Source organism: Macaca nemestrina, chromosome 17, assembly GCF_043159975.1.
Source record: "Macaca nemestrina isolate mMacNem1 chromosome 17, mMacNem.hap1, whole genome shotgun sequence".
NCBI classification, from domain to species: Eukaryota; Metazoa; Chordata; class Mammalia; order Primates; family Cercopithecidae; genus Macaca; species Macaca nemestrina.
The window spans coordinates 54,129,282-54,156,070 of NC_092141.1; the positions used below are offsets into that span (position 1 = coordinate 54,129,282).

The window sequence follows — 26,789 nt, forward strand, 5'->3', positions numbered from 1 at the left end:
TGAACCCAATTATCTTTTTTTTTTAAGTAGACTACTCTCTGTGTGCATTACATTCTAATTTTTCTGTTTATGCTAATACTTTGATCACTCCCTACTCACCTCTTGAGTACATAAAATCCTACTTATCCCTCAAAATTTACTCAAATGCCAACTGTTATGAATCTTTTCTGAATGTTCTAAGCTTTATTACTCTTACGGCCTTGCCACACAATGCAGCTTTTCTTACTATAATTATTTGGGCACATGACTTTTCCTTAAAATATGTAGGCCAAGTTTTATCTATCTTAATAACATGTGAACATAAAACATGCACACTGCAGTTGTTCAATATATATTTTGTGTTTTTGTTAGAGAAGTGGCTATAAAGTATTTACTGCTATACATGGTGAGAAATATGTACATATTATGATCCAGTATAAGTGAAACATTACTCAGTTTTATCATATACAGTTCAGTTTGATATTTTCCATTTTGTTCTATTTCACTTGTTTAAGGGTAGTCGCAGAACACTAAATTGACTTAACAAGAGCCCAAACTGTGAAAATCTATTTTAGGGAATTTAGTGTTCTGTCTATAATTTTAAGATAATCCATTCATGATACAGTACTTGATTAGTCTGGTAAAATCATACTAAGATGGACTATATTCTGCTATTGCTAAGTTTAGAGTACTGCTAAATGTGGGCTCCAGCCTTGCCCTTTCTGCATATAACCTTGTGCCAGCAGCAGGTGTAGCACTGTGTGAATTTTGTAATGTAGCAATGATGATTAGACTCACAGTAAGATAATTATATTTTTGGTTCTAAATGTCATATTCTTCCAAACCCAAAAGTTGTCAAACAAACAAAAGTAGGACTGATTTTAAACTGACTCAGCAATTCCTACTTAAAAGATAGCATCTCAAGAGATTTTATAAGTCAGACAAAATAATGAGCAAAAGCAGCAAGTTACAAAAGAGTACAAATTCTATAATTCTATTTATTATGAAATTCAGTAAAAGGCAAAAATAATCTATGTTGTTATAAGTCAAAATATTGGTTCCAATGTAAAGGTGGGAAAGTGGTGGTTGACTGGGAAGGTGGCCTGAGGGAGCCTTTTGAGTGGTGATTCCACTTGAGATACATAATAAAAATTCATCAAATTGTACACTTCACATTCTTGTACTTTATTTTGTGTATATTAGATTTCAGTAACAATGTTTTAAAAAATAAATTAAGAAAGACAAGCCATCTTTATTAGCCAAAAAAAGAAAACATATGAGTGAAAGACATGTATGCCTAACAGAATGACCCAGCCCTGTTGTTTGTGAAACTGAGATGGTTGAGGGGGTAACCATAGTGGAATTTCCCACCCTCATAGACAGTTGGCATCTATAACTACAGACTGATTGACATACTTCAGATGGGGGACTAAACTGCTTTTGAACTCAAAAAAGTAGGGAATTACACTGCAAAACAATCAGTAATTTTGTATGGTGAGCCACATGACAGTAATCGTGATTTTTATAATGTTTCTTCGAACTGTTACATTACCCATTAGTGAACGTGAAACCAAAGTTTTAATGAAATACAAGTGAATATTAAATAAGAATGCAATGTACATAGAAAAGGTAACTAATGCTTTGACAGGCTTTTGCTTCAGTTATATATGTAAGTATGGTGAAAAAGTACATTTTCTTATTATGGACTCAAGTGAAAAAATACAATACAAAATTAATACAATTCTATTACACAACATTTTGATCTGAAGCCACGAATTGGAAATCATTGACATATCGGAATTATTGACATGTCTGGAATAATTGACTCTTGCACAATTGCCATTAGCACTTTGCTTTTGCTGTCAAAGTATCACAGGTTAACACATTCTTTTTTTTTTTTTAATCCCAACAACTTCCAAACTATAAAAACATTCTTATCTGCCCTAAAATTAATTGGTAAGGAGGAAATAAATTGCTAACTTGGAGCATGACAATCCATTTGCAGCTGCTAAAAAAGATTTGCTTGCTCACAAAAAATACTCTGAATTGCCACTTCATTGGCATATTGTAAATTACCCAACTATCTTTGCCTTCCACATAAAAAATGAGCATGGCAGCTCTGAGAACTGTTTGGCAGTAAAAAACGATGCTCCCTGCCATCAACATTAGGTAGATAAATACACAACACCTGAATCAGCAGAATGAAAACTCTGCTACTTGAATACAGCTTTAGTTCTCTTTGAATAAATGCTACAAAATTAGTTCTGATAAATCAGTGCTTCATGCTGGGAGAACTGGGTACTCTCCTGAGGGTTATAGAACAACCAGATCTTTGGGTGACTGCAATGGGCAACATGCTTAGCAGCAAAAGAGACTGCTTACAAAAGAGAACAAAGTGATTTGAAACATTAAAAAAAGTGACATGCATCATTTTTTAAATGAGCGGTCAGATTTATTTGTTCAATAAATTAATCATATACTTATATACTCTGTGTTTCTGGAATTTGAAATTATGTAATTAATAATAAACAGTATTCAAACTTCCTGTCAATAAAGGGTATCACCTGAAAACAGTAGAGCTCTAAATATGTCCAAGAAATAAATGTGCAATTTTTGTTTTTAAACTTGAACTAAAAGTTATTAAAAACATGTAACACATCTATTCTCCCGCTTGAATTTAGGGTTTCTAGCAGCATTCAAAGAACTTGACTGACTGTATTATTTATTTAAAAGTATCACTGAAAACAGAAACAAAAATAAAGAAATATCTAAGTTAATAAGACTATTAGCAATTCAGAAAGGGGATCATTAGAACAAAAAATGTTGAAGACTTCCTGGAAAATAAAAAGAAAATGGGTATAACAAGGTTGTAAGATATAAGGTAAATATATAAAAATTAATTTTATTTTATATATAACCAAATAAATTTAAAATGAACAAATTTTTAAAATGTACCATTAATTTTAATGGCAACAAAAAGTGTAAGGTAACTAGATTATTAAAATATAATTAATTTAAAAATATGTAAAATACATTGACATCAAAGCAGATATAAATACATGAGAGCCATAACATGTTCACAGAAACTTAAATTTATAAAGATGTTGATTCTTCCCAAAATAACGTATAAATTCAATAGAGCAAGATTTTTCATGGAACTCATATGGACAAGATAAGACTGAAGATTAGCCAAAGCGATATTTTAAAAGAATGGCAGGGGTCTGGGAGGCAGTTTGGAGTGATGTCAAAGGACATAACATTTCCATAAGACAGCAGAAAAAACTTCAAGAGATATATTGTACAACATGGTGACTACAGTTAATAACGATGTATTGCATTTTGAAAATTGCTAGAGTAGATTTTAAGTGTTCTCACTATAAAAAAAGATAAATTATTTGAGGTAAAGCATACGTTAATTAGCTCAATTGAGCCATTCCACAATGTATACATATTCTAAATCATGTTGTACATAATAAACATATAAAAGTATTATTTGTCAATTAAAAGTAAGTAAATAAGATAAACAAGATAGGAGAACATCTTATCAGATATTAAGACTTATGGAGCCAAGAAACCACCAGAATAGAGTCCAGAAATTCCCAGGTAAATATGGTAATTTCATAAGGGATACAGCTGGCATGAAAATAATTATTTCATCCCATTAAAATATAGATTTATATTTTTAATATTATGTTCATAAAAATTGATCAAAAGTTATGTCATATTTCTAATTTTATTGATTAATTATGTACCAATAATAAATATAATTATAATTCAATACAGGAGAAAATTTTAATTTGTAAAGCCTTATAAACATAGGAAAATAAAACAAATCATTTTAATTCATTTAAAGTTTTTTTTTTGCAGCAAAATGACAGGGTGATCATTTCCCAAGCATACAATTATGTGTTATCAGGATGAGATTCCAGGTCTATACGGAACAGAAATAAGAGCTAACAGAGAAAATGAAAGAAAAAGTTTTGAGAATAAAAGGATAATGCATGAATTTTCTTTGAAATAGATGGCTATGGGTATAAAATACTGTAGTATATAGATTCTACTGGTAACATTTAAAAGAATTGTATAATAACAGGTTTCTTTTAAATATATATATATATTTATATATCCAATGATTTTAATCATTGGAAACAAACAAAAAAAAATCAACCAATGAAAAGTTGTTATAACTATATCATAAGACTAAGTCAATTTTAAGGTAAAAAACATTCGAATGGTAGATATAGAAACAGATCTGTGTATCTAGATAGAAATTTAGTATATGATAAAGTTTGCATTTCAAATCAATGGCAAAAATGTTTAAATTGTTTAAATTGTTTAAAATGTTTAAATTGTTAAATGTTTAAATTGTTTAAAAAAAGATGGGTTTTTAAACAAATGATGGTGGAACAAAAACAAGTGGTTTGCCTTGCATAAATAAGAATGAATTTTTTAGTTAATTAAATATACAAATTATATAGAACATAAATTAAGAAGGAGGTCCTTAAGAGGATAATACTACCAAAAATCCACATTGAAAAGGACTAAAATATTCAATAATATAAATGTCAAACTTCTATAGAACACATGATTGAAGCAAATAGACTTCACAATCCATTTTATGTAAAGCACAAAAAGAAGCAAAACCAATCTACATTGTTAGAAGGTAAAAGAGTAGTTACCCAATTTTTTTGTAGGGGTACAGGGGTGTTACTAGCAATCAAAACAGAACCTGGGGGCAGGAGAGCATCTGGTAATGTATTTATTTAATTTTATGTTTCTTGATCTGATGCTAATAAGGATGGTTTAGACTATAAAATTTCATAGTATATACACACATTATATAGGTGCTTTTCTGTGTGTATATTATAGAGAGATAAAACAGATTAGAATGGACACATGCACACATGGTATCTGTCTGTCTAGCTAGCTAGTTACAGCACGTATCTTCCACATATCAAATTGCCAATACTGGTAAACTTAGGTATGGGAGTAGCACAAGAAGCTGGTGAGAGAGGAGAATGAAGATCAGGATGAACTTTTACTTTTGATTTTAAATTGATTTGTATTTATATATTTATGCAAGAAACATGTATTATTGCTATTTTTAAGTGAAAAAAGCCTACACATATGACATATAACATTCAAGACTTGTGACTTATACGTGTCAAAGCAATTCTATAGGGCATACTCTACCTGTGAATCTAATATATTGGAAATTTCATGTGCACCAACATTTACGTCATCCAACTGCAAGCAAAACAAGTTTCTGGCAACCTGGACAAAATCTAAAATGGAACACATTTAAGTAAGAACATAGCATTTAACCCCTTCTAAATCTTACTTTATTCTGTATGAAGTTGCTAATGTTTCAAATTTAACCTGCATAAATTATCTTAAAATAGTATTGACTGAAGTGATAGGTAAATGTAGTCCAAATAAGAAGTAAGAGACAAATTGGTCTGAACTTACTTCAGTTAACTTTGCTAAAATTAATAATTCGGTTAAGATAATAATAAAGCAAATATATAGCGTGGACCTATAGTTTTTCAACCCTTGTATTGTAAGTAGAACTTTTTCTGAAACATATGATAATATTATGATTTATGGCTTTTCTAGCTGGAAGAACCTGAGGTTTGATAGCAATTATTAATAGCAGCAGCTAATGTTTATGTAACAGCTGCTGTATGCCAGGCATGGTGCTTAGCAATTTCATCCTCCCAACAGTCTTCTGAGGTAGGTCCTCTTATCCTGTCCATTTTACAGATGAAAAAAATTGAGGCTAAGACAGGTTAAATAGGAAAAAGAACAGTTCATAGGCTTCTTCTGACATGAAGAGTAACTTACTTATCTATGTATCCTCAAATATTTTCCACTTTGGCTACTGTATTTTTAATTTCCAAGAATTCTTTTAAATGTTCTCTGATTGTTCCTGTTTTACAACATTCTACTTTATTTCATGGTTGCATTACCTTCACTTATCTTTTTAAAGATGTTATGAGAGTTTGCCTGAATTTTTTGTTTTGTTTTGTTTTGTTTTTGAGATGAAGTCTCATTCTGTCACTCAGACTGGAGTGCAGTGGCACGATTGTGGCTCATTGCAACCTCCACTGCCCAGGTTCAAGCGATTCTCCTGCCTCAGCCTCCTGAGTAGCTGGGATTACAGGCATGCACCACCATGCCCAGCTGATTTTTGTATTTTTAGTAGAGACAGGGTTTCACCATATTGGCCAGGCTGGTCTTGAACTCCTGACCTCAGGTGACCCACCCACCTTGGCCTCCCAAAGTGCTGGGATTACAGGCATGAGTCACTGCTCCTGGCCTCCTACCTGAAATTCTCTTCTGTGCTTCTGTATTTCTTTTTTTCTAAGTTCCTTTATTCTGTTTGTCTGATAGTTTGGGGTTCTATACTTTATGTTGGAGGATTTCTCCAAATCTCTGGTGACTCTTGACTATGAGTTCATATTTAAGAATTGGGCACTAAAAAAGTTGGTTGGAAATTTTGTGTGTGTAACTTGCTTTGTCAACTGGCAGTTTTCACTACAGGGAAATCTGGTGGCCAGCTGACATTTTTGTTCACTTCTTCAGAGAGAATACTATAGTCTTCTGCCTATAGTAATAAACATGGCGGCAAAGTTCCCTGAGCAATCTGGATGCATATTACGAGTGATGACTCACTATATACTCCACAAACTCCCTTGCTGCTGGCAACTATGGGTCCATGATCTCTGGTTTAATTTCTCAAAGGAATATACTTCTTTTTCCCCGGAGGTGTAGCGTGGTAGATGCTGGACTACTTAAGAAAGGGCAGAAAAGAGCATGCATAATTCTCCTTATAAAGATTTCCAACAATTCTGTTTCAATATCCTGCCTAAAAACTCAGTCTCCAGAAGTACTTAATGTCTTCAATTCCTAAATCATTTTAGGGTCAAATCAACTTGTTCCTCATTGTGATTTTCCTCTATCTTCACACACTTGGGCTTTACCTACCTCTGCTCACAAATTTGTTTACTTTCCTCACCCATTTTCCTGTCCTTAGATATTGTGGTTTTAGTTGTATATGTTTTTCTGTTTCTTATTTTCATGATTATTTTGGGATGATTTTCAAGTGGAGATGGGATGAAAAATATCTTTTTATCATCACTTAAAAACCAAAAGGTCAATTTTCTTTTTAGCAATACAGATGCTTTATAAATGATACAATGTTACATCTACTATACAAGAAAAAATTAAATACTTAATAGTGACAAGAAGATAAAACGTGTTACATTCAAACATTACTGGTGGTAGAACAAATATATTGCAAAATATCTCTGAAAAACAATTTACCAGTATATATCAAAAGTCTAAACCATTTGTGAGGATTAGGCTTAAGAAAAGAAAGAAAAACAGCTACATTCACAATGATGATAAATACAGATTTGTAATATCAGCTACTAAGAAACAATCAAAATTCACAATAGTAGAAAGCCTTAATATTATAGTACAACAACTAAGTGGTACATTATGGTATCTTTAATAAGAATAGAGTTGATCCCTGAACAACATAGGCTTGAACTACACAAGTTCACTTATACATCAAGTTTTTTCAACCAAATGCATCAAAAATACAGTATTTGCCGGTTGCAGAAGCCACATATATGGAGGGTAAACTTTTACTATATGTGGGTTCTGCAGGGCTGTCTACGAGATTGAGTATGGCTGGATTTGGGTATATGCAGGCGTCTTGGAAACAATTCCTCTCCCATAGCAAGGGATGACTGTAATTATGTAGCATCATAAATATATTTACTACATGATATTAGCTGAAAAAGGATTAGAAGGAACCTCACAGTAGTGAAATTAGGACTTCCATATTTTGTACTGTTTCTTTTGTTATTACTAAAGCAATGTTTATGCAATAAATTAAAAATAAAAAGAATATGATAGAATGATGATAGTTTAGAGCTGTTTAGGTCCTAATAAAATTCTTTCTGCTGACCCTGACAGCTCAGTAATTCTAGCTGAGTTCTTGGGGTACTGATTAAGAAACTTGAAATGGATGTAGTTTTACTTTTCCTTCTCTCCTTCTAAAGAACAAACACTCTTAATGAAAATGTGTCACAATAACTCTTGAGTGATGATTCGGTGATAATACAACACAGTAAACCTAATATTACCTCCAAAAGACACTGTCCCTTTTGAGTCTGCTTGTACTTGCTGTCTCAGGGCTTGGTGTTGTTCCTTTGTGGGCTGAATACCAAGATAATTTAGAGCCTGCAAGATAGAGAACTCATTAAAAGCAATTTTTCAAATCTCCAAAGAATAAAATTTTTCATTACAAACTTTACAACCCAGGGAATATAATCAATACCAGAAAGAGTTGACCAGGATTAAACACCCTAGGGAAGTCGGCTGACTATGGATTAAGTGCCTATAAAATATTAGCTTCCTGATTTTACTACTACCTCACTTTTTCCCCAAGACTAGCACTTTGGCTAACACCAAATTTATGACATTATCCTATAACCAAAAATCAAACTATTTCTTAGTTTGTATGATTTGGCAGAAGTAAAATGGCAAAAGAATCCTACCACATCAGATTTACAAGTGACACTCTAAAACATGAATTATATTTGGTTAATATCTTGTCTTTGAGAGCAAAACTGAAGTTGATAGGAATTAGGTTCAACATAAAATCTTCTGATTTTTGGCTTGTTGGGGATTACACAAACAGCAAACTAAAAAGCTTTCTCTGCCACTTACTTCTCTCTTTCATCAGGCTCGTCCCTTAAGGGAAAGCTCTTTCTCCTTTTGGTATCCATTAGTGATTAAAAATTCAGAGACTGTTAATTGTATTCCAATGTCCATTCTCTCCTTGCTCCTTAGTAACCGAACCAACCACAATTTCGGCTGAAAACACTGCCATGCAGCTAAAAGACATTTCCCAGCCCCTTGTACATCTCCAAGCAGCCATGCCACTAACTAGGTACTAGCCAATGAGATACAACGGGAAGTGCCATAGAGTACTACTAGGAAGTCTCCTTTCAAAAGTCAGGGTAAGCACTTCTTGTCTATTCGGATTAATAAGGGAGAAAGAAAGAGAAAGAAAAAAGATGAAAGGAAGGAAAGAAAGAGGGATTGATGGAATTTGAGCAGTTCTTTTGGTTCACGTGGTACCTCAGTAAAGATGGTGGAACAGAAAGATAATTGGAACATGGTCCCTGACACTCTGGAACCTCCACAGCAGCCCTGGATTACCTTCTTTCAGCTTCTTTTTGGTGTGAAAGAAATTTCTAAAGGAAACCACTGTTATTTTGAGTTCACCAGTTATACATAGCAAAATCTAATCTTAACTAACGCAAAGGGACTGATTGGATGTCCTATTATTGGATATGGCAAGAGCATATATAGTGTCGATCACATCAAAACTAAAATGTAGGCAAAGTTTAGTATTGGTAATTATCTCTTACATATTTCTTCCTCCTTTAGAATCTTGTTAATCATTTAGTATTTCATTCATCAAATAATTTATTTGGTGCCTACTATTTGTTAGCCACTAAACTATGCATAGCTGATAGATAAATGAAATATAGTCTCTCACCCCAAAGAGTTTATGGTCTCTAGGGTGAGAACAACTGTAAAGAAATAAGTAAAACATGTAATTTAGTAGAAGTATGTACAGGGTATATTAATATACAAAGCAACTGGTTAATTTGTAAGTGCACAATTTGGGAACAATGAAGAATGGAGGAATAATCTCAGGAAAGATTCTTTCAAAAATGATTCCTGAGCTTAGTGTAGCATCATCTGCTTGTCTTGCAGTCAAGTATTTGCATTGTATAACATGGCATAATGATTTTTACCTTCTGTATGTTTTTCTCTTCAGTTATAAAAATGTTTCAAATATAAACACAAAAAATAATAATACAAAGAACACCCATATACTCACTATCATCAATTAGTCGTTAATACGTACTTAAAATTTATGTATATATTTTCAATAAATAAAACTATATATTTGGTTAAAAGTTTTTATAATTGTTCCTCAGCAGGAAGTACTATCCTAAGTATTCTTCCTAGTCCTAATTTAATGACGTTTACTATGTAAGCAAGTATCCCCCAATAATATTTACTATTATTTTGTGCATTTAAGGTTTCACATCAAGAGTATAATCTAAAAGAGTAACTCTACAAATTATTTTTATTTTTATCTCAATTTTGTGATTTCATAATTGCTCAATATTGTCTGCAAAACTAGTTCACTTATTTTAAACTGTGAATAGTAATCCATTGTATAAATTTATTGTAATTTATTATCCATTCCCTGATTAACAGGCTTTTATAACTACTCCAATTTGCTTTTTTAAAAATTATAGATTATACATGCCTCTTTGTATAAATGTATGAAAATTTCTCTACATTATATCCCTAGAAAAGGAAGTGCTAAGCCACAGGGGACATATGGTCAATTTTATTAGATATTGTGGAACTCTTCTCCAAATTGGCTTCATCAATTTATGCACACCAGTAGTGAATAAGCATTCCTATTTTTCTACATTCTTAACAGCACCTGCTGCTTCCACTCTTTTATTTTGTCAGTGTTGTATATGAAATAGTATGTTGTTTGTTAATTTGAATTCTCCTAGTTACAAATGCAATTAAACATCATTTACATGTTTATTAGCAATGTTTTTGACTCATAAATTATTTAAAATATGTTTTAAATTTTCATACATGAGGTTTTAAGAAGTATCTTTACTGATTTTCAATTTGGTCTCTGTTTTCCAGCTGTGACACACAAAAATGTCTCCAGACATTGCCAAGTGTCCCAAGAAGAAACACTGCAGCTCTGCCCTTGAGAACCACTGCTCCAAAGACAATTGCTGTATTAACAATTGTATCTATTTTTTCAGGGTTTTTTCTATGAATATAGTACCTATAAATTTATATAAATTGTGAATTTTTTGCAAAAATTGTCACACTATATATGGTGTTAATAATTATTAATATATCATGTCTTTCTATTCTGTACATTTTACAAACATTGCATGCTTTTTAAAATTGTCATAATTGTACACTGTTGAAATGAACTTTTTTTAAAGCGTTCTTCTGATAATCATTTAGAGTGCACACAATTTTTCACTATGGAACACAGTGTTACAAAGTGCTAGTGCTTTTTGCTTTATGCCAATGACTTCAGCAGCTGTAGGAATTATCTGAATTTTTAAAAAAATTATAAAATATTAATACAGCAGTTATAGAAAATACTATAATAAAGTAATAGATATCTACTATCTTGCTTCATTAGAGCTTAGCACTCAACTATATTTACTTCAGTTTTTGAATGTAACCAAAACATTATAAAAACCCCTTTTGAACTTATTCCCAGAGGTAAGACTTATCATATATTTAATATTCCCATGAATTTTTTATTATATAATATTTGGTATATACTAAAAGCATATATGTAAAAAAACATGAGTTTTAAGGTAGGACAGTAAAACACCTATGAATCCACTTAAGCAGCATAAAACTGTGAACACTGTTGAATTCATACCACAATATGGATATGGTATTTCACCAGAGGTAACCATACTAATGAATTCTGAACTATTGATTTCTTCTTTATCATTCTTGATCTGTTTATTTTAAAATGGTTTTTCACATACATATGTATTCCTAACATGTTATTTTGTTTTACCGGTTTTTTAGCTTCATAAAAATGCTGCAGATGGTTTTCTAAAGCTTGCTTTTTTCACTCTACAGTAAGGTTTACTACATATTTCAAATCAGAAAGTGTGAGTTCAACTTTTTTCTTTATTAATTTTTAATTTCAATAGCTTTTGCGATATAGGTAGTTTTTGATTACATAGATGAATTGTATTAATGGTGAAGTCTGAGACTTTAGTTTACCTATTTACCCAAGTAGTGTTCACTGTACTCAATATGTAGTTTTTTATCCCTGCCCCACACACCATCCCCCTTCTGAGTCTCCAAAGTCTATGATTTCACTTCCTTTATGCTTGCCTTATGATACCCAGGGGACGTACTCTGGTTTCTTGGGTGATAGGAAGGGCCATAGGGTTCCCACAAGTTTCTGTCCTTTGTGTTAAGCTACCAGAGTGGGTGGAGGGGCAAAGCCAGGTGGGAGCTGGGTCAGGCAAGTCCATGTTCTGACTCCACCTGAAGGACAAGCAGTGGCCCTTGTGGGGTTTAGCGAGTAGTTCTCTGGCCACCGGCAGTAATGTTCTAGGTTAAGAGCATAGCTGCCTCTGCTGTGCAGAAGAGTTCACACAGGGAGTAGGGAGTAGCAGATGGCAGTAAGCTTCACCTAGCTCCCATGCACTTGGCAACGCAGGTCTCTCACTTGCAGTGTTGGCTAGAAGCAGCTAGCTAAATTCCAGCTAGCTAAACTCACAACTGCCCCAGGTCATAAGCCTTTCACATAGACAGGAACCCTAGGCTTTCAGGCCACACCCTTTCCAGTCTACCTGCAAAGCCAGGGTGCCCAAGCTCCTCTGCCTGAGGCCGCAGCATACTTCCCACTTGCCCCCTGGTTCTGGACAAGGCACTTCATCCCCATTTGAGATTAAATCATGAATTTCAGTTGGGAGTTTCTCTCAACTTGCAACTGCTGCCTGACTTAGTTGGCTGACTTCCACAAAGTCCCCTGTAATGTAGAATCAGGAACGGCTTCCTTCGGTCCATGTTGGAGGCTGCAAATGCACGCTATGCTCTTCCCACTGCCCCCTATATTAGTTCCAGTGCTGGGTAGGGTTAATGCCTTCTCCTGTGAGCTACACTGCCAGGTTCCCCAGTGGGGGTGTATATCTCTACCCATCTTACACTCTTGGGACTTAGTTTTTTGGCTGGCTCATGGTGTAGGCTGCAGCCTCCTGCTTCTTTCAAAGGGTTTTGGGGTTTTATTCCATTTTCCTTTAAGCTCCTACATTGCTTCTTGGGAAAAGGTTCACAGTGTGAATATCGATACACTATTTTGTCTTTCCAAGGAGGACAGACATGCTAATACCACTCTAATCTACCATCTTGGGAAAAAAACAAAAACAAAAAGCTTCTTTTTCATGACTGTTTCAGCTACTTTGGGTCTTTTGCATTTCCATACAAATGGATCCGTCTTTTTTTGCATTTCCTACAAATGGATAGGGTCACCTTATCCATTTCTGAAAAATAGCCAGCTGATATTTTGATAAAGATTGCATTAAATCTGTATATCAACGTGGGGAGTATTGCAATCTTAACAATTAAGCTCATAGATTCATGAGCACAACATGTCTTTCCATTTATTTAGATCTTCTTTAATTTCTTTCAATGATGGTTTGTAGTTTTAATTATATAAGTCTTACACTTCTTTTGTTAAATTTATTCCTAAATATTTTATTCTTTTAGATGCTATTGTAAAAGATTGTCCACTGTTCATTATTAGTGTATAGAAATACAATTGCTTCTTATATATGATCTTGTATACTGTAAACTTGCTGAACTCATTTTTAGGTCTAATAATATTGTGGTGGATTCCTTAGGATTTCTTATATACAAGATCACATCATGTGGGAATAGAGATAGTTTTAATTCTTCCTGCAATCTGGATGCCTTTTATTTCTTTTTCTTGTCTAATTATCCTGGCTAGAACCTCCAGCACAGTATAAAGTAGAAGTGGCAAAGCAGACATCCTTGTCTTATCCCTGATGTTAGGAAGGAACCATCCAGTTTTCTACCATTAAGTACGATGTTAGCAGTAGGCTTACATAAATGTCCTTTTTGAAGTTTAGGAGATTCCTTTCTATTGTTAGTTTATTGGGTATTTTTTATCATGCAAAGGTGTTAGGTTTTGTCAGATATTTTTCTTGTGTCTATTGAGACTATCACGTAAAAGAATAAAAAAATCAAGTATCTGCTTTTAATAATAATAAAAAGACTATCATGTAGTTTTGTCCTTTATTCTATTAACATATTGATTTTCCTATATTAAACCAACTTTGCATTCCTGAAATCAAGAGATGGGTTGGTACTATTTGTACAAAGTTTTTTGATTACTAATTCAATCTTTTTACTTGTTATAGTCTGCTTAGTTTTTCTATGTCTTCTTGAGTTAGTCTTGGTAGCTTGTGTCTTTCTAGGAATTTGTCCACTTCATCTAGGTTACCTAATTTGATGGCATATAATTATTCACAGTATTCTCCTACTTTGTTTTATTTCACAAGGGCAACAGTAATATCTATAACTTTCTTTTTTAATTAAATTAATTTTTTTTTCTTTTTTTTTATGAGACAGAGTCTCGCTCTGTTGCCCAGGCTGGAGTATAGTGATGGGATCTCAGCTTACTGCAAGCTCTGCCTCCTGGGTTGACGCCATTCTCCTGCCTCAGCCTCCTAAGTAGCTGGGACTACAGGTGCCTGCCACCATGCCCAGCTAATTTTTTGTATTTTTTTTTTTAGTAGAGACGGGGTTTCACTGTGTTAGCCAGGATGGTTTTGATGTCCTGACCTTGTGATCCACCTGCCTCAGCCTCCCAAAGTGCTGGGATTACAGGCGTGAGCCACCGTGCCCGGCCATCTATAACTTACTAAAACATGACATTGTGAAATTTGGGCTGATGTAGGAGGCTCTTGTTCCTTCATTTTCCTTACTATATAGTATTCCTCATATAATGATAATAATCATGCTACCATGAATTTATCCATTCTTTTATTGATGAATATTTAGACTGTCTCCTATCATTTATTCTTTTAAATAATGCTGATATATTCTTGTGTCTGTTGGTCAGGATGGTCTAGTTACACCATCGTTTCTCTAACCCCAGAATCTTAGTAACCTAGAAAAGACAAAGGTTCGTTTTCTCCTTGCTAATGTTACATATCCAGTTTGAGTCAGCTGGTTTCTCTTCCTCTGTATTTTTCACTTAGGGACCCTAACTGTCAGAGCTTCCACCGTCAGAAGTTTTGCTGCCTGCTAAAGCAGAGATGAAAGAAATATGATGAACTGCACATTGGCTCTTTATTAAAGAAGATGGGAAAGTACAATTCTATCACTGGCTGACAAGGATGAGAACCTGATATAGCTGAAAAGCTCTAACTACTACTGCACTGTACATATCTCCTTATATGGTGGCACTAGAATTGCTCTAGTGTATATGTCTAGAAGCAGAATTGTGAGGTTAAACGATGTAAGCAGGTTCAGTTTCGCCAAATTGCTCTCTAAAGTTACAATCCCATGAGTATCACATGAGAGTTCCCAGCTCTTTCTCTGTATCTTTGTGAACAATTACTCTATGTATGTTTGTCCACTTCATGAGTAGGCAATTGTACCTCACTGCTGCTTTATTTTCATTTTTCCAGAGGGCATCTTTTCATATATTTAACTGCCATCAGTTTTTTTACTTTTGTAAATAGTCCATTCATTTGTACCAATCATCTTTCTTTGGGGTTATCTGTATTTTCCTTGGGCTAGTTGGAACATTTCTCTAATTCTTTTTTTTTTTTTTTGGAAAAGGGCAACCAGCCCTTGCAGAATCTTGTGTTTCTCTAAATAAAGATACCAGTTCTAGAATTCCATCTGAAAATGGCCTGAGGCTATGCTAAAACTGAGCACCAATATCTGAGTCCTTCCTTGAGCCATATGATGTCAGTATCACTCACAAGTGCTCACACGCTTCTGTTGTGAGATTTCCCTCCCTCCTCTTCTCTCTTCCATTTTTCTTTTTTTTCTTCCTTCCTAGCTTGACTATAAATTTTAAAAACTTCTTTATTTTATTCATTGTCTCTATATACAAGTTTAGCATCTCTAATCCAAAAATCCAAAATCAAAAATGCTCCCAAATCTAGAACTTTTTGAGTGCCAACATAATACCACAAATTGTCCACACGGGTGGCTGAGTCCACACCTTTGCTTTCTGATGGTTCAGTATATGCAAACTTTGTTTTATGGATAAAACTATTTTAAAACATTGTATAAAATTACCTTCAGGCTATGTTTCTCAGGCATATATATAAATTTTCCTGTTGAGACTTAGGTCCCATTCCCACGATATCTCATTAGGTATACATGCAAATATTCCAAAATCTGAAAATATCAAAAATTTCAAACACTTCTGGCTCCCAACATTTTGGATAAGGGAGACTCAATCCTATATTCATGGCAGGAATGGGTTCTGGATTTCTTGGATTATACAATGTTGCCAGAATTAGAAGTTCTATTCCTAACTGTTCAAGGATTACACAGACACTTTTGAAAGTCCCTTAAGAACTATGGATCCGCTCCCAGAATAATAGCCATATATGCAAATTTTAATCTAGAATTTCTGGGGTTCATAAACTCCAAGTTAAGCATTTATGGCTGTAAGTTATGGCATTTAGTTGTTACTAGGCAAAAATCATTTTCCAGATATATATTTGAAATCTTCCATAATGAAGAGTTAAAAATTATACACACACAAACACATATACACACACAGCGGTCACTTTCCTATTAAAAATGCCTCAATGCAGGAGAATGGTGTGAACCCGGGAGGCGGAGCTTGCAGTGAGCTGAGATGCGGCCACTGCACTCCAGCCTGGGTGATAGAGCAATACTCCGTCTCAAAAAAAAAAAAAAAATAGATAAAATAAAAATGCCTCAATGGCTTTTTACTGAACTCAGATTAAAATCCAAAGACCTCACCTAGGCCTACAAAGAAATGATCTGATTATCTCCCTGACTTAGGTCGTTAGTACCACTCTTTCCCTTGATCACACTATGCCAGGAACACATTTCTGTTTTTCTTAAAAAAAGTCCAGGCTCCATTCTGTCTTAGCACTTTTTCATTAACTGTTCTCTTATATCTCAGATGTTTTTCCCTAGCACCATAATTCTCACACTTCACGTCTCAGTTTAAATTTCACCTTCTCAGAGATCTCTTCTGTGACTACCAATCTGAAATAATCTACCAGTCACTCTGTCACTCTTATTATTTGATATGTACTCTTGTTATTCACTGGCTTTTTGAATTTTCTACCTCCTCCACCACAATGAATTATAAAGACCAGGAAATAACTTTTTGTCTTGTTTACCACCAATTTTACAGTGCCAAAACACTATAATGCCTCAACCAGAGGAAGTAAACAATAAACATTTGTTGAGTAAAAATAACCTTGTAATCTTTGATAATCTAAGATGGCTGAACTGGATTCACCTACAACCTCTTCTGACTTGCCATGAGAATGAAGGAAAACAATAGGATAGAATCAAAAAAATAACAATGTATATATGCCTTGATACTGCATATTTTATGTTTTCATGATTAGAGAAATTCAAACAATCTAGAAAGAAGTGAACTACATCTAAAAGTTCACTAGCAAGCAATAACCACTATTGATATTTTGATATATAAAGCTTTCAGAATTTTATTGATGAACAAATCTATTTTAAAAAGGCACTCCAGAACTGAAAAAAAGGCATTCCATGTCAATGAACATAACTCTTCAATATACCATGTGTTATTAGATCAAGCTCCTATTGATTGCCATGAATTTTTCACTAATATAAACAGTGCCACTGTGAACGGCCTTCCACATACATCTTTGTGCCCCTGTCTATTATTTACTTGGGAAAATTTCTTAAATGAGGAATTACTGCCTGAAAAGCATAGGCAAAATTCAAATTTTGATACATATTGTGAAACTATTCTTGAGTCATTTTTGTTTGATACATTTTTAAGAAATCCTCATTTTTTTCTTAAAAAAATAGTAATATTTTATAATTTATGTGAGAGTTACAATGTATTTCTGATAATACAGAAAAGATCCTGGGGGAATCCTGCCAGAAAAGTTTTTAAAAATTACTAGATAATAATAAACAATAACATCCACAAACACCTTAAATGCTTGGATTGGCTTAGGAGAGAGAGTGATACCAAAATTTATGAAGACACAAGAACACACAGAGGTAAGTGAGCATAAAGACAATGGATGCTAATACTTTTTTATAAAAAATTATGATTATGATTATTTTCAGAGACAGGGTCTCTTACTGGAGTGAAGTGGCATGATCATGGCTCACTGCAGCTTGGATCTCCTAGGCTCAAAGGACCTTCCTCCCTCAGTCTCCAAGTAGCTGGGACTACAGGTGTGCACCACCACGGCTGGTTAATTTTTAACAAATTTTTTGAGACATGGAATCTCATTTTGCTGCCCAGGCTGGTCTCAAACTCCTGGCTTCAAGCGATCCTCTTGCCTTGGCCTCCCAAAGCACTGAATTTACAGGCATGTGCTACCATGCCCACCCCAAGAATCTCCTAATTCTTGATGGCCTAAAACCTGCAAGCAGGAGGAAAGCATCTAAGGCCTAATACAGGGAGGCAGGATTAAATCACCCAAACAATGCTGGAACCTCATAGTGAACACTTTCAGTAAAATGGTAAACTAAGAACAAAGTCCTACAGACGTTACAGAATATGTCTTCCTTAGGTCTGGGTGGAAGAAAAAATATTTTTCCTGAGAGTGTATAACTATAACAATAGGTACAATAGTTTTATAGCCTGAAAAATCACAATCTGGGAATTTAGTTCCAGTAGTTCCTGATGTCTAAGAAACATACATATGTAAATCTTTTCCAAAGGTTTCATATAGTAGCTTCAAAATTCACAAAGATAAAATTCCATTTTTTCATTAAAGTATAATTTTATTTTTAAATTTTTTAAATTTTTATTTCTTGAGATGGAGTTTCACTCTTGTCGCCCAAACTGGAGTGCAATGGCATGATCTCGGCTCACTGCAACCCCTGCCTCCTGGGTTCAAGAGATTCTCCTGCCTCAGCCTTCCAAGTAGCTGGGATTACAGGCCAATGCCACCATGCCTGTGTAATTTTTGTATTTTTAGTAGAGACGGTGCTTCACCATGTTGGCCAGCCTAGTCTCGAACTCCTGTCCTCAGGTGATCCACCTGCCTCGGCCTCCCAAAGTGCTGAGATTACTTACAGGCATGAGCCATGGCGCCAGGCCGAAAGTACAATTAAAAAAAAAATCACAACATATGAGGGAATATGACATCATAAGCAAAAGTAAACATACATACAAACAAACAACAGATGTGACAACCAAAGACTGCAGCTACTGTATAGTTAGACATAGAATATGTTTAACATATTTAAGTTAAAAAGGTGAATCAAGAATAAGAGGGACAATATATTATAACAATACTAGGTAGACAATAACAAATTAGAAACTCAATGAATATGTGAAATAGCAGACGGTTGAAGAGAGTGAAGCAGAGAAACAATGTATAGGAGAAAGAGTTGAAAATGCAGCATAGATAGATAAGAAGATGCAAAATATGAAGGAGAAGCTTGAAAGACATGGAAGATGAGCGAGTCTGTCTATAAATATGTAATTGAACTGGTAACAGATAATAAAGAGAATTAAAGAGAGGCAATATTCAAAGTGATGCTAGCTGAGAATTTTGTAGAACCTAAAAAAGATATAAATCTGCAGATTTATGAAGCCTGAAAAATCCTAAATAGGCTAACATAAGAGAAATCAACACCTGGATACACCAAGGTGAAAATACAGAACATCAATAACAGGTAATATTTTCAAAAGCAGAAATAGTGAAAAGACAGATCATTACAAAATAAAGACAGAGCGACAGTTCAGTTCTCAAAATAGCAACAACAGAAACCAGAAAAAATAAAAAAAAGAGCTTCAAAAATCTTAGAGACAATAACTGTGACCCTAGAATTATATACCTAATAAAATTCTTTTTAAAAAATGAGGGCAAAATATTTTCAGAAAAATTAAAAAATGAGAGTTTTCTCTCAACCTATACGAAAAGAACATTTAAAGGGGTTAGAGAAAAGGGAAAATGACCCCCCAAAATGTCAGAAATGCAAAATAGACCAATGAATAAAGAATATGGTAAATGTGCAAATCTAAACTATCATTGACTACAAGATTATAATAATTCCTAATTTATAAAACTAAACAAAGATATTAATAATTCATAATTTGTAAGACTACACAGAGATAGGCCAAAACCAAAATATTGGACAATTATAGATACATAAATTGAGAAGAGGGTGATCAGAATTAATGTATTGTAGGGCTTTGTATGTACAAAGGAATTCTGATTAACTTTAGACTTTTAAGTTAAATGTGCATGTTAAAATCTTAAGGAAATCACTAAAAGAATAGCAAGAGAAGACATAATTTTCAAACAAGTTGGAGGTAAAAAGTAAAATGCAAAAGCAATTAATCAAATAATCAAATATAATCAAACCAAAAGAATACAACAAAAAGGGGAATAAAAGAAGTGATAAAAAAGAGAACAAAAAGAAATTTAAAAAATAAGATGGTAGGAATACATCAAACTATTTTATAATTAGAATAAATTTAAAGTATATGAAGCAATGAGAACTCTTACATAAGACTAGTAGGAATGATAATTGAGAAAACTACTTTAGAAAACAATTAAGTAATCCAAGAATTATTTTTTCAGCATATACAATGAGCTAAACATTTTTGTAGGAGCTGAAAACACAGAGCAAAAATTTTAACAACACCTCACATAAACTGAAAATAAACTCGGGTTACCCTCTTTGGGTCCCCTCCCTTTGTATGGGAGCTCTGTTTTCACTTTATTAAATCTTACAACTGCACTCCTTTGGTCCATGTTTGTTACGGCTCAAGCTGAGCTTTTGCTCGCCATCCACCACTGCTGCTTGCTGCCATTGCAGACACACCACTGACTTCCATCCCTCCCGATCTGGCAGGGTGTCCGCTGTGCTCCTGATCCAGCAAGGTGCCCACTGCCGCTCCTGATCGGGCTAAAGGTTTGCCATTGTTCCTGCATGGCTAAGAGCCCGGGTTTGTCCTAATCGAGTTGAACACTGGTCACTGGGATCCACGGTTCTCTTCCGTGACCCACGGCTTCTAATAGAGCTAAAACACTCACTGCATGGCCCAAGATTCCATTCCTTGGAATCCATGAGGCCAAGAACCCCAGGTCAGAGAACACGAGGCTTGCCACCATCTTGGAAGCAGCCTGCCACCATCTTGGGAGCTCTGGGAGCAAGGACCTGGTAACATTTTGGAGACCATGAAGGGACTTCCAAAGCGGTGAGTAATATTGGACCACTTTCACTTGCTATTCTGTCCTATCATTCCTTAGAATTGGAGGAAAATACCGGGCACCTGTCGGCTGGTTAAAAACGATTAGCACGGCCACTGGACTTAAGACTCAGGTGTGAGACTGTCTGGGGAAGGGCTTTCTAACAACCCCCAACCCTTCTGTGTTGGGAGCATTCGTCTGCCTAGAACCAGCTTCCGCTTTCAATTTCCTTGGGGAAGCCGAGGGCTGACTAGAGGCAGAAAGCTGTCGTCCCAAACTCCCGGCGTTAGCTGGTTGAGATCACTGTGCAGCCAGAAGTCTCTACTCAACAGTCACCCATGCGTGTGCCCCTACCTTTCTTTGTGACCCATACCTTCTGGGTCCCGACCATGACTTTCTTGAAAGTGTAGCCCCAAAATTCTCCTTACCTCTGAATCTACTTCCTCTGATCCCTGCCTCCTAGGTACTGATGCTTCAGACTTTCATTTCCTCTAGCAAGTTGTGTCTCCAAAGCGAGCTAAGGAAGTTCTACATGTGAGCATCCTTAGGCAGCTAGTCTTGTCCCTGGTGTCCCTCCCAATTTAGGCATACAGCTCTTCACATGGGCAGTTATGTGGGACCTGTTCCCCACCACCCTTGCCAGAGCCCCAAGTTTGTAAATGGTTAAGAGAAAAGAGACAGAGAGACAGACAGACAGAGAGACAGAGAGGCGAGAGACAGAGGCAGAGAGCGAGACAGGTAGAGCGGCGAAAGAAGCAGAGGAGAAACAGGCAGAGAGGAGAAAAAGGGAGTCAGAGAGAGAAAGAAAAAGACAGGAATAGTAAAAAACAAACAAACAAAAAACAAAACAGTGTGCCGTATTCCTTTAAAAGCCAGGGTAAATTTAAAACCTATAATTGATAATTGAAGGTCTTCTCCCTGACCCTGTAACACTCCAATACTACCTTGTTGTCAGTATAAACAAGGGCGTAGGCTGAAAACACTGAGACCACTGACAAACCGTAGCCTTCCTAACAAAAATCCTTAACCCAGTAACCCGGAGATGGCCCAAATGCATTCAATCTGTAGTGGCAACTGCTTTGCTAACAGAAGAAAGTAGAAAAGTAACTTTTAGAGGAAACCTCATTGTGAGCACACCTCACCAGTTCAGAATTATTCTAAGTCCAAAAAGCAAAAAGGTAGCTTACTAACTCAAAAATCTTAAAGTATAGGGCTATTCTGTTAGAAAAACGTAATTTAACACTAACCACTGATAATTCCCTTAACCCAGCAGATTTCCTCACAGGGGATTTAAATCTTAATTACCATACGAAGGTCCAACCAGACTTAGGAGGAACTCCCTTCAGGATGACAGATGGTTCCTCCGAGGTGATTGAGGAAAAAACCACAATGAGCATTCAGTAATTGATAGGGAGACTCTTGTGGAAGCAGAGTTAGAAAAATAGCCTAATAATTGGTCTCCTCAAACTTACAAGCTGTTTGCACTCAGCCAAGCCTTAAAGTACTTATAGAATCAAAAAGACTATCTCAATCCTGACTCCAAAGGTTACCTACACCCTCTCTGAAACGAATTTGCATAAGAATTGTTTATGGTAATGCATCTTGATGGCGCAGCTGGGTTGTTATGAAATACTCAGGAACCCAGTCCAGCTCTAGGACTCGCCCTCGAGCACAAAGGCAATGTTGGGCATGCTGGTAAAGGACTAGAATCCAGCAGCCCAGACCCCTTTCTTTGTGGTCAAGGAAGGCGGGAAAACAGGTGCAGGACTGCTACATCGGTGGGTGTAACTAATCCGATAAGCAGAGGCCCATGGGTGGTGATGCACCCTGGAAAGGAATAAGCATTAGGATCATAGAGGACGCTCTAGGACTAATGCTCATCGGAAAATGACTAGGGGTGCTGGCATCCCTATGTTCTTTTTTCAGATAGGAAATGTTCCCCTCAAGGCAAAAATGCCCCTAAGATGTATTCTGAAGAACTGGGACCAATTTGACCCTGAGACACTAAGAAAGAAACGACTTACATTCTTCTGCAGTACAGCCTGGCCACGATATCTTCTTCAAGGAGGAGAAACCTGGCTGCCTGAGAGAAGTATAAATTATAACACCATCTTACAGCTAGACCTCTTTTGTAGAAAAGAAGGCAAATGGAGTCAAGTGCCATATGTACAAACTTTCTTTTCATTAAAAGACAACTCGCAATTATGTAAAAAGTGTGATTTATGCCCTACAGGAAGCCCTCAGAGTCTACCTCCCTACCCCAGCGTCCCCCCAACTCCTTCCTCAACTAATAAGGAACCCCCTTCAACCCAAACAGTCCAAAAGGAGATAGACAAAGGGGTAAACAATGAACCCAAGAGTGCCAGTATTCCCTGATTATGCCCCCTCCAAGCAGTGGGAGGAGGAGAATTTGGCCCAGCCAGAGTGCATGTACCTTTTTCTCTCTCAGACTTGAAGCAAATTAAAATAGACCTAGGTAAATTCTCAGATAACCCTGATGGCTATATTGATGTTTTACAAGGGTTAGGGCAATCCTTTGATCTAACATGGAGACATATAATGTTACTGCCAAATCAGACATTAACCCCAAATGAGAGAAGTGCCGCCATAACTGCAGCCCAAGAGTTTGGCGGTCTCTGGTATCTCAGTCAGGTCAATGATAGGATGACAACAGAGGAAAGAGAACGATTCCCCACAGGCCAGCAGGCAGTTCCCAGCGTAGACCCTCATTGCGACACAGAATCAGAACATGGAGATTGGTGCCGCAGATATTTGCTAACTTGCGTGCTAGAAGGACTAAGGATAACTAGGAAGAAGCCTATGAATTATTCAGTGATGTCCACTATAACACAGGGAAAGGAAGAAAATCCTACCACCTTTCTGGAGAGACTAAGGGAGGCATTGAGGAAGCATACCTCCCTGTCACCTGACTCTACTGAAGGCCAACTAATCTTACAGGATAAGTTTATCACTCAGTCAGCTGCAGACATTAGAAAAAACTTCAAAAGTCCGCCTTAGGCCCGGAGCAAAACTTAGAAACCCTATTGAACTTGGCAACTTCGGTTTTTTACATTAAAGATCAGGAGGAGCAGGCGAAACGGGACAAACTAGATAAAAAAAAAAAAAAAAAGGCCACCACTTCAGTCATGGCCCTCAGGCAAGCAGACTTTGGAGGCTCTGGAAAAGGGAAAACCTGGGCAAATTGAATGCCTAATAGGGCTTGCTTCCAGTGCGGTCTACAAGGACACTTTAAAAAAGATTGTACAAGTAGAAATAAGCTGCCCCCCTGTCCATGGTCCTTATGTCAAGGGAATCACTGGAAGGCCAATTGTCTCAGGGGACAAAGGTCCTCTGAGTCAGAAGCCACTAACTAGATAATCCAGCAGCAGGACTGAAGGTGCCTGGGGCAAGTGCCAGCCCATGCCATCACCCTCACAGAGCCCCGGGTATGCTTGACTATTGAGGGCCAGGAGGTTAACTGCTTCCTGGACACTGGTGCGGCCTTCTCAGTCTTACTCTCCTGTCCTGGACAACTGTCCTCCAGATCTGTCGCTATCCGAGGGGTCCTAGGACAGCCAGTCACTAGATACTTCTCCCAGCCACTAAGTTGTGACTGGGGAGCTTTACTCTTTTCACATGCTTTTCCAATTATGCCTGAAAGCCCCACTCCCTTGTTAGGGAGAGACATGCTAGCAAAAGCAGGGGCCACTGTCCACTTGAACATAGGAAAAGGAACACCCGTTTGTGGTCCCCTGCTTGAGGAAGGAATGAATCCTGAAGTCTGGGCAACAGAAGGACAATATGGACAAGCAAAGAATGCCCATCCTGTTCAAATTAAACTAAAGGATTCCGCCTCCTATACCCCAAAGGCAGTACCCCCTTAGACCCAAGGCCCAACAAAGATTCAAAAGAAACTGTTAAGGACCTAAAAGCCCAAGGTCTAGTAAAACCATGCAATATCCCCTGTAATACTCCAATTTTAGGAGTACAGAAACCCAACGGACAGTGGAAGTTAGTGCAAGATCTCAGGATTATCAATGAGGCCATTGTCCCTCTATACCCAGCTGTACCTAACCCTCATACTCTGCTTTCCCAAATACCAGAGGAAGCAGAGTGGTTTACAGTCCTGGACCTTAAAGATGCATTTTTCTGCATTCCTATACATCCTGACTCTCAATTCTTGTTTCCCTTTGAAGATCCTTAGAACCCAGTGTCTCAACTCACCTGTACTGTTTTATCCCGAGGGTTCAGGGATAGCCTCCATCTATTTGGCCAGGCATTAGCCCAAGACTTGAGCCAGTTCTCACACCTGGACATGATTATCCTTCCATATATGGATGATTTACTTTTAGCCGTCTGTTCAGAAACCGTGTGCCATCAAGCCACCCAAGCGCTCTTAAATTTCCCTATACCGCCTTATCCTCATCTCAAAACCCTAAAGCAACTAAGAGGGTTCCTTGGCATAACAGACTTCTGCTGAATATGGATTCCTAGGTACGGTGAAATAGCAAGGCCATTATATTCAGTAATTAAGGAAACTCAGAAAGCCAATACCCATTTAGTAAGATGGACACCTGAAGCAGAAGTGGCTTTCCAGACCCTAAAGAAGGCCTTAACCCAAGCTCCAGTGTTAAGCTTGCCAACAGGGCAAGACTTTTCTTTATATGTCACAGAAAAAAACAAATAGCTCTAGGAGTCCTTAAACAGGTCCAAGGGATGAGCTTGCAACCCGTGGCATACCTGAGTAAGGAAATTGATGTAGTGGCAAAGGGTTGGCCTCATTGTTTACGGGAAGGGGTGGCAGTAGCAGTCTTAGTATCTGAAGCAGTTAAAATAATACAGGGAAGAGATCTTACTGTGTGGACATCTCATGATGTGAACAGCATACTCACTGCTAAAGGAGACTTGTGGCTGTCAGACAACCATTCACTTAAATATCAGGCTCTATTACTTGAAAGGCCAGTGCTGCAACTGCGCACTTGTGCAACTCTTAACCCAGCCACATTTCTTCCAGACAATGAAGAAAAGATAGAATAACTATCAAAAAACAATTGCTCAAACCTACGCCACTGGAGGGGACCTTCTAGAGGTTCCCTTGACTGATCCCGACCTCAACTTGTATACTGATGCAAGTTCCTTTGTAGAAAAAGGACTTCAGAAAGCGGGGTATGCAGTGGTCAGTGATAATAGAATACTTGAAAGTAACCCCCTCACTCCAGGAACTAGTGCTCAGCTGGCAGAACTAATAGCCCTCACTCGGGCACTAAAATTAGGAGAAAGAAAAAGGGTAAATATATATACAGACTCTAAGTATGCTTACCTAGTCCTCCATGCCCATGAGGCAATATGGAGAGAAAGGGAATTCCTAACTTCTGAGGGAACACCTATCAAACATCAGGAAGCCATCAGGAGATTATTATTGGCTATACAGAAACCTAAAGAGGTGGCAGTCTTACACAGCTGGGGTCATCAGAAAGGAAAGGGAAATAAAAGGGAACAGCCAAACAGATATTGAAGCAAAAAGAGCCACAAGGCAGGATCCTCCATTAGAAATGCTTATAGAAGGACCCCTAGTATGGGGTCATCCCCTCTGGGAAACCAAGCCCCAGTACTCAGAAGAAGAAATAGAATGGGGAACCTCACGAGGACACAGTTTCCTCCCCTCAGGGTGGCTAGCCACCGAAGAAGGAAAAATACTTTCACCTGCAGCTAACCAATGGCACACTGTGAAGT

The 26,789-nt window shown here is 36.6% G+C and overlaps 1 protein-coding gene across 12 annotated transcripts in view; it reads right to left on the minus strand.

Annotated features, from left to right (window-relative positions):
* The window catches only part of LOC105476766 (syntaxin binding protein 4), a 197,755-nt gene that overhangs the window by 127,312 nt on the left and 43,654 nt on the right, over window positions 1-26,789 (minus strand). For 11 of the 12 annotated variants that reach the window (XR_984222.2, XR_984221.2, XR_984220.2 and 8 more), the window contains 2 exons: window positions 8,136-8,232; window positions 5,173-5,264 (listed from right to left, as the gene is read on the minus strand). Coding sequence is in view for 9 of the 12 variants with exons in the window: in XM_011732940.2 (XP_011731242.2) it covers window positions 5,173-5,264; window positions 8,136-8,232 (189 nt within the window). In the remaining 3 variants the exon portion in view is untranslated. The remainder of the gene's footprint in view (window positions 1-5,172; window positions 5,265-8,135; window positions 8,233-26,789) is intronic. The other variant, XM_011732938.2, reaches the window with a different exon arrangement.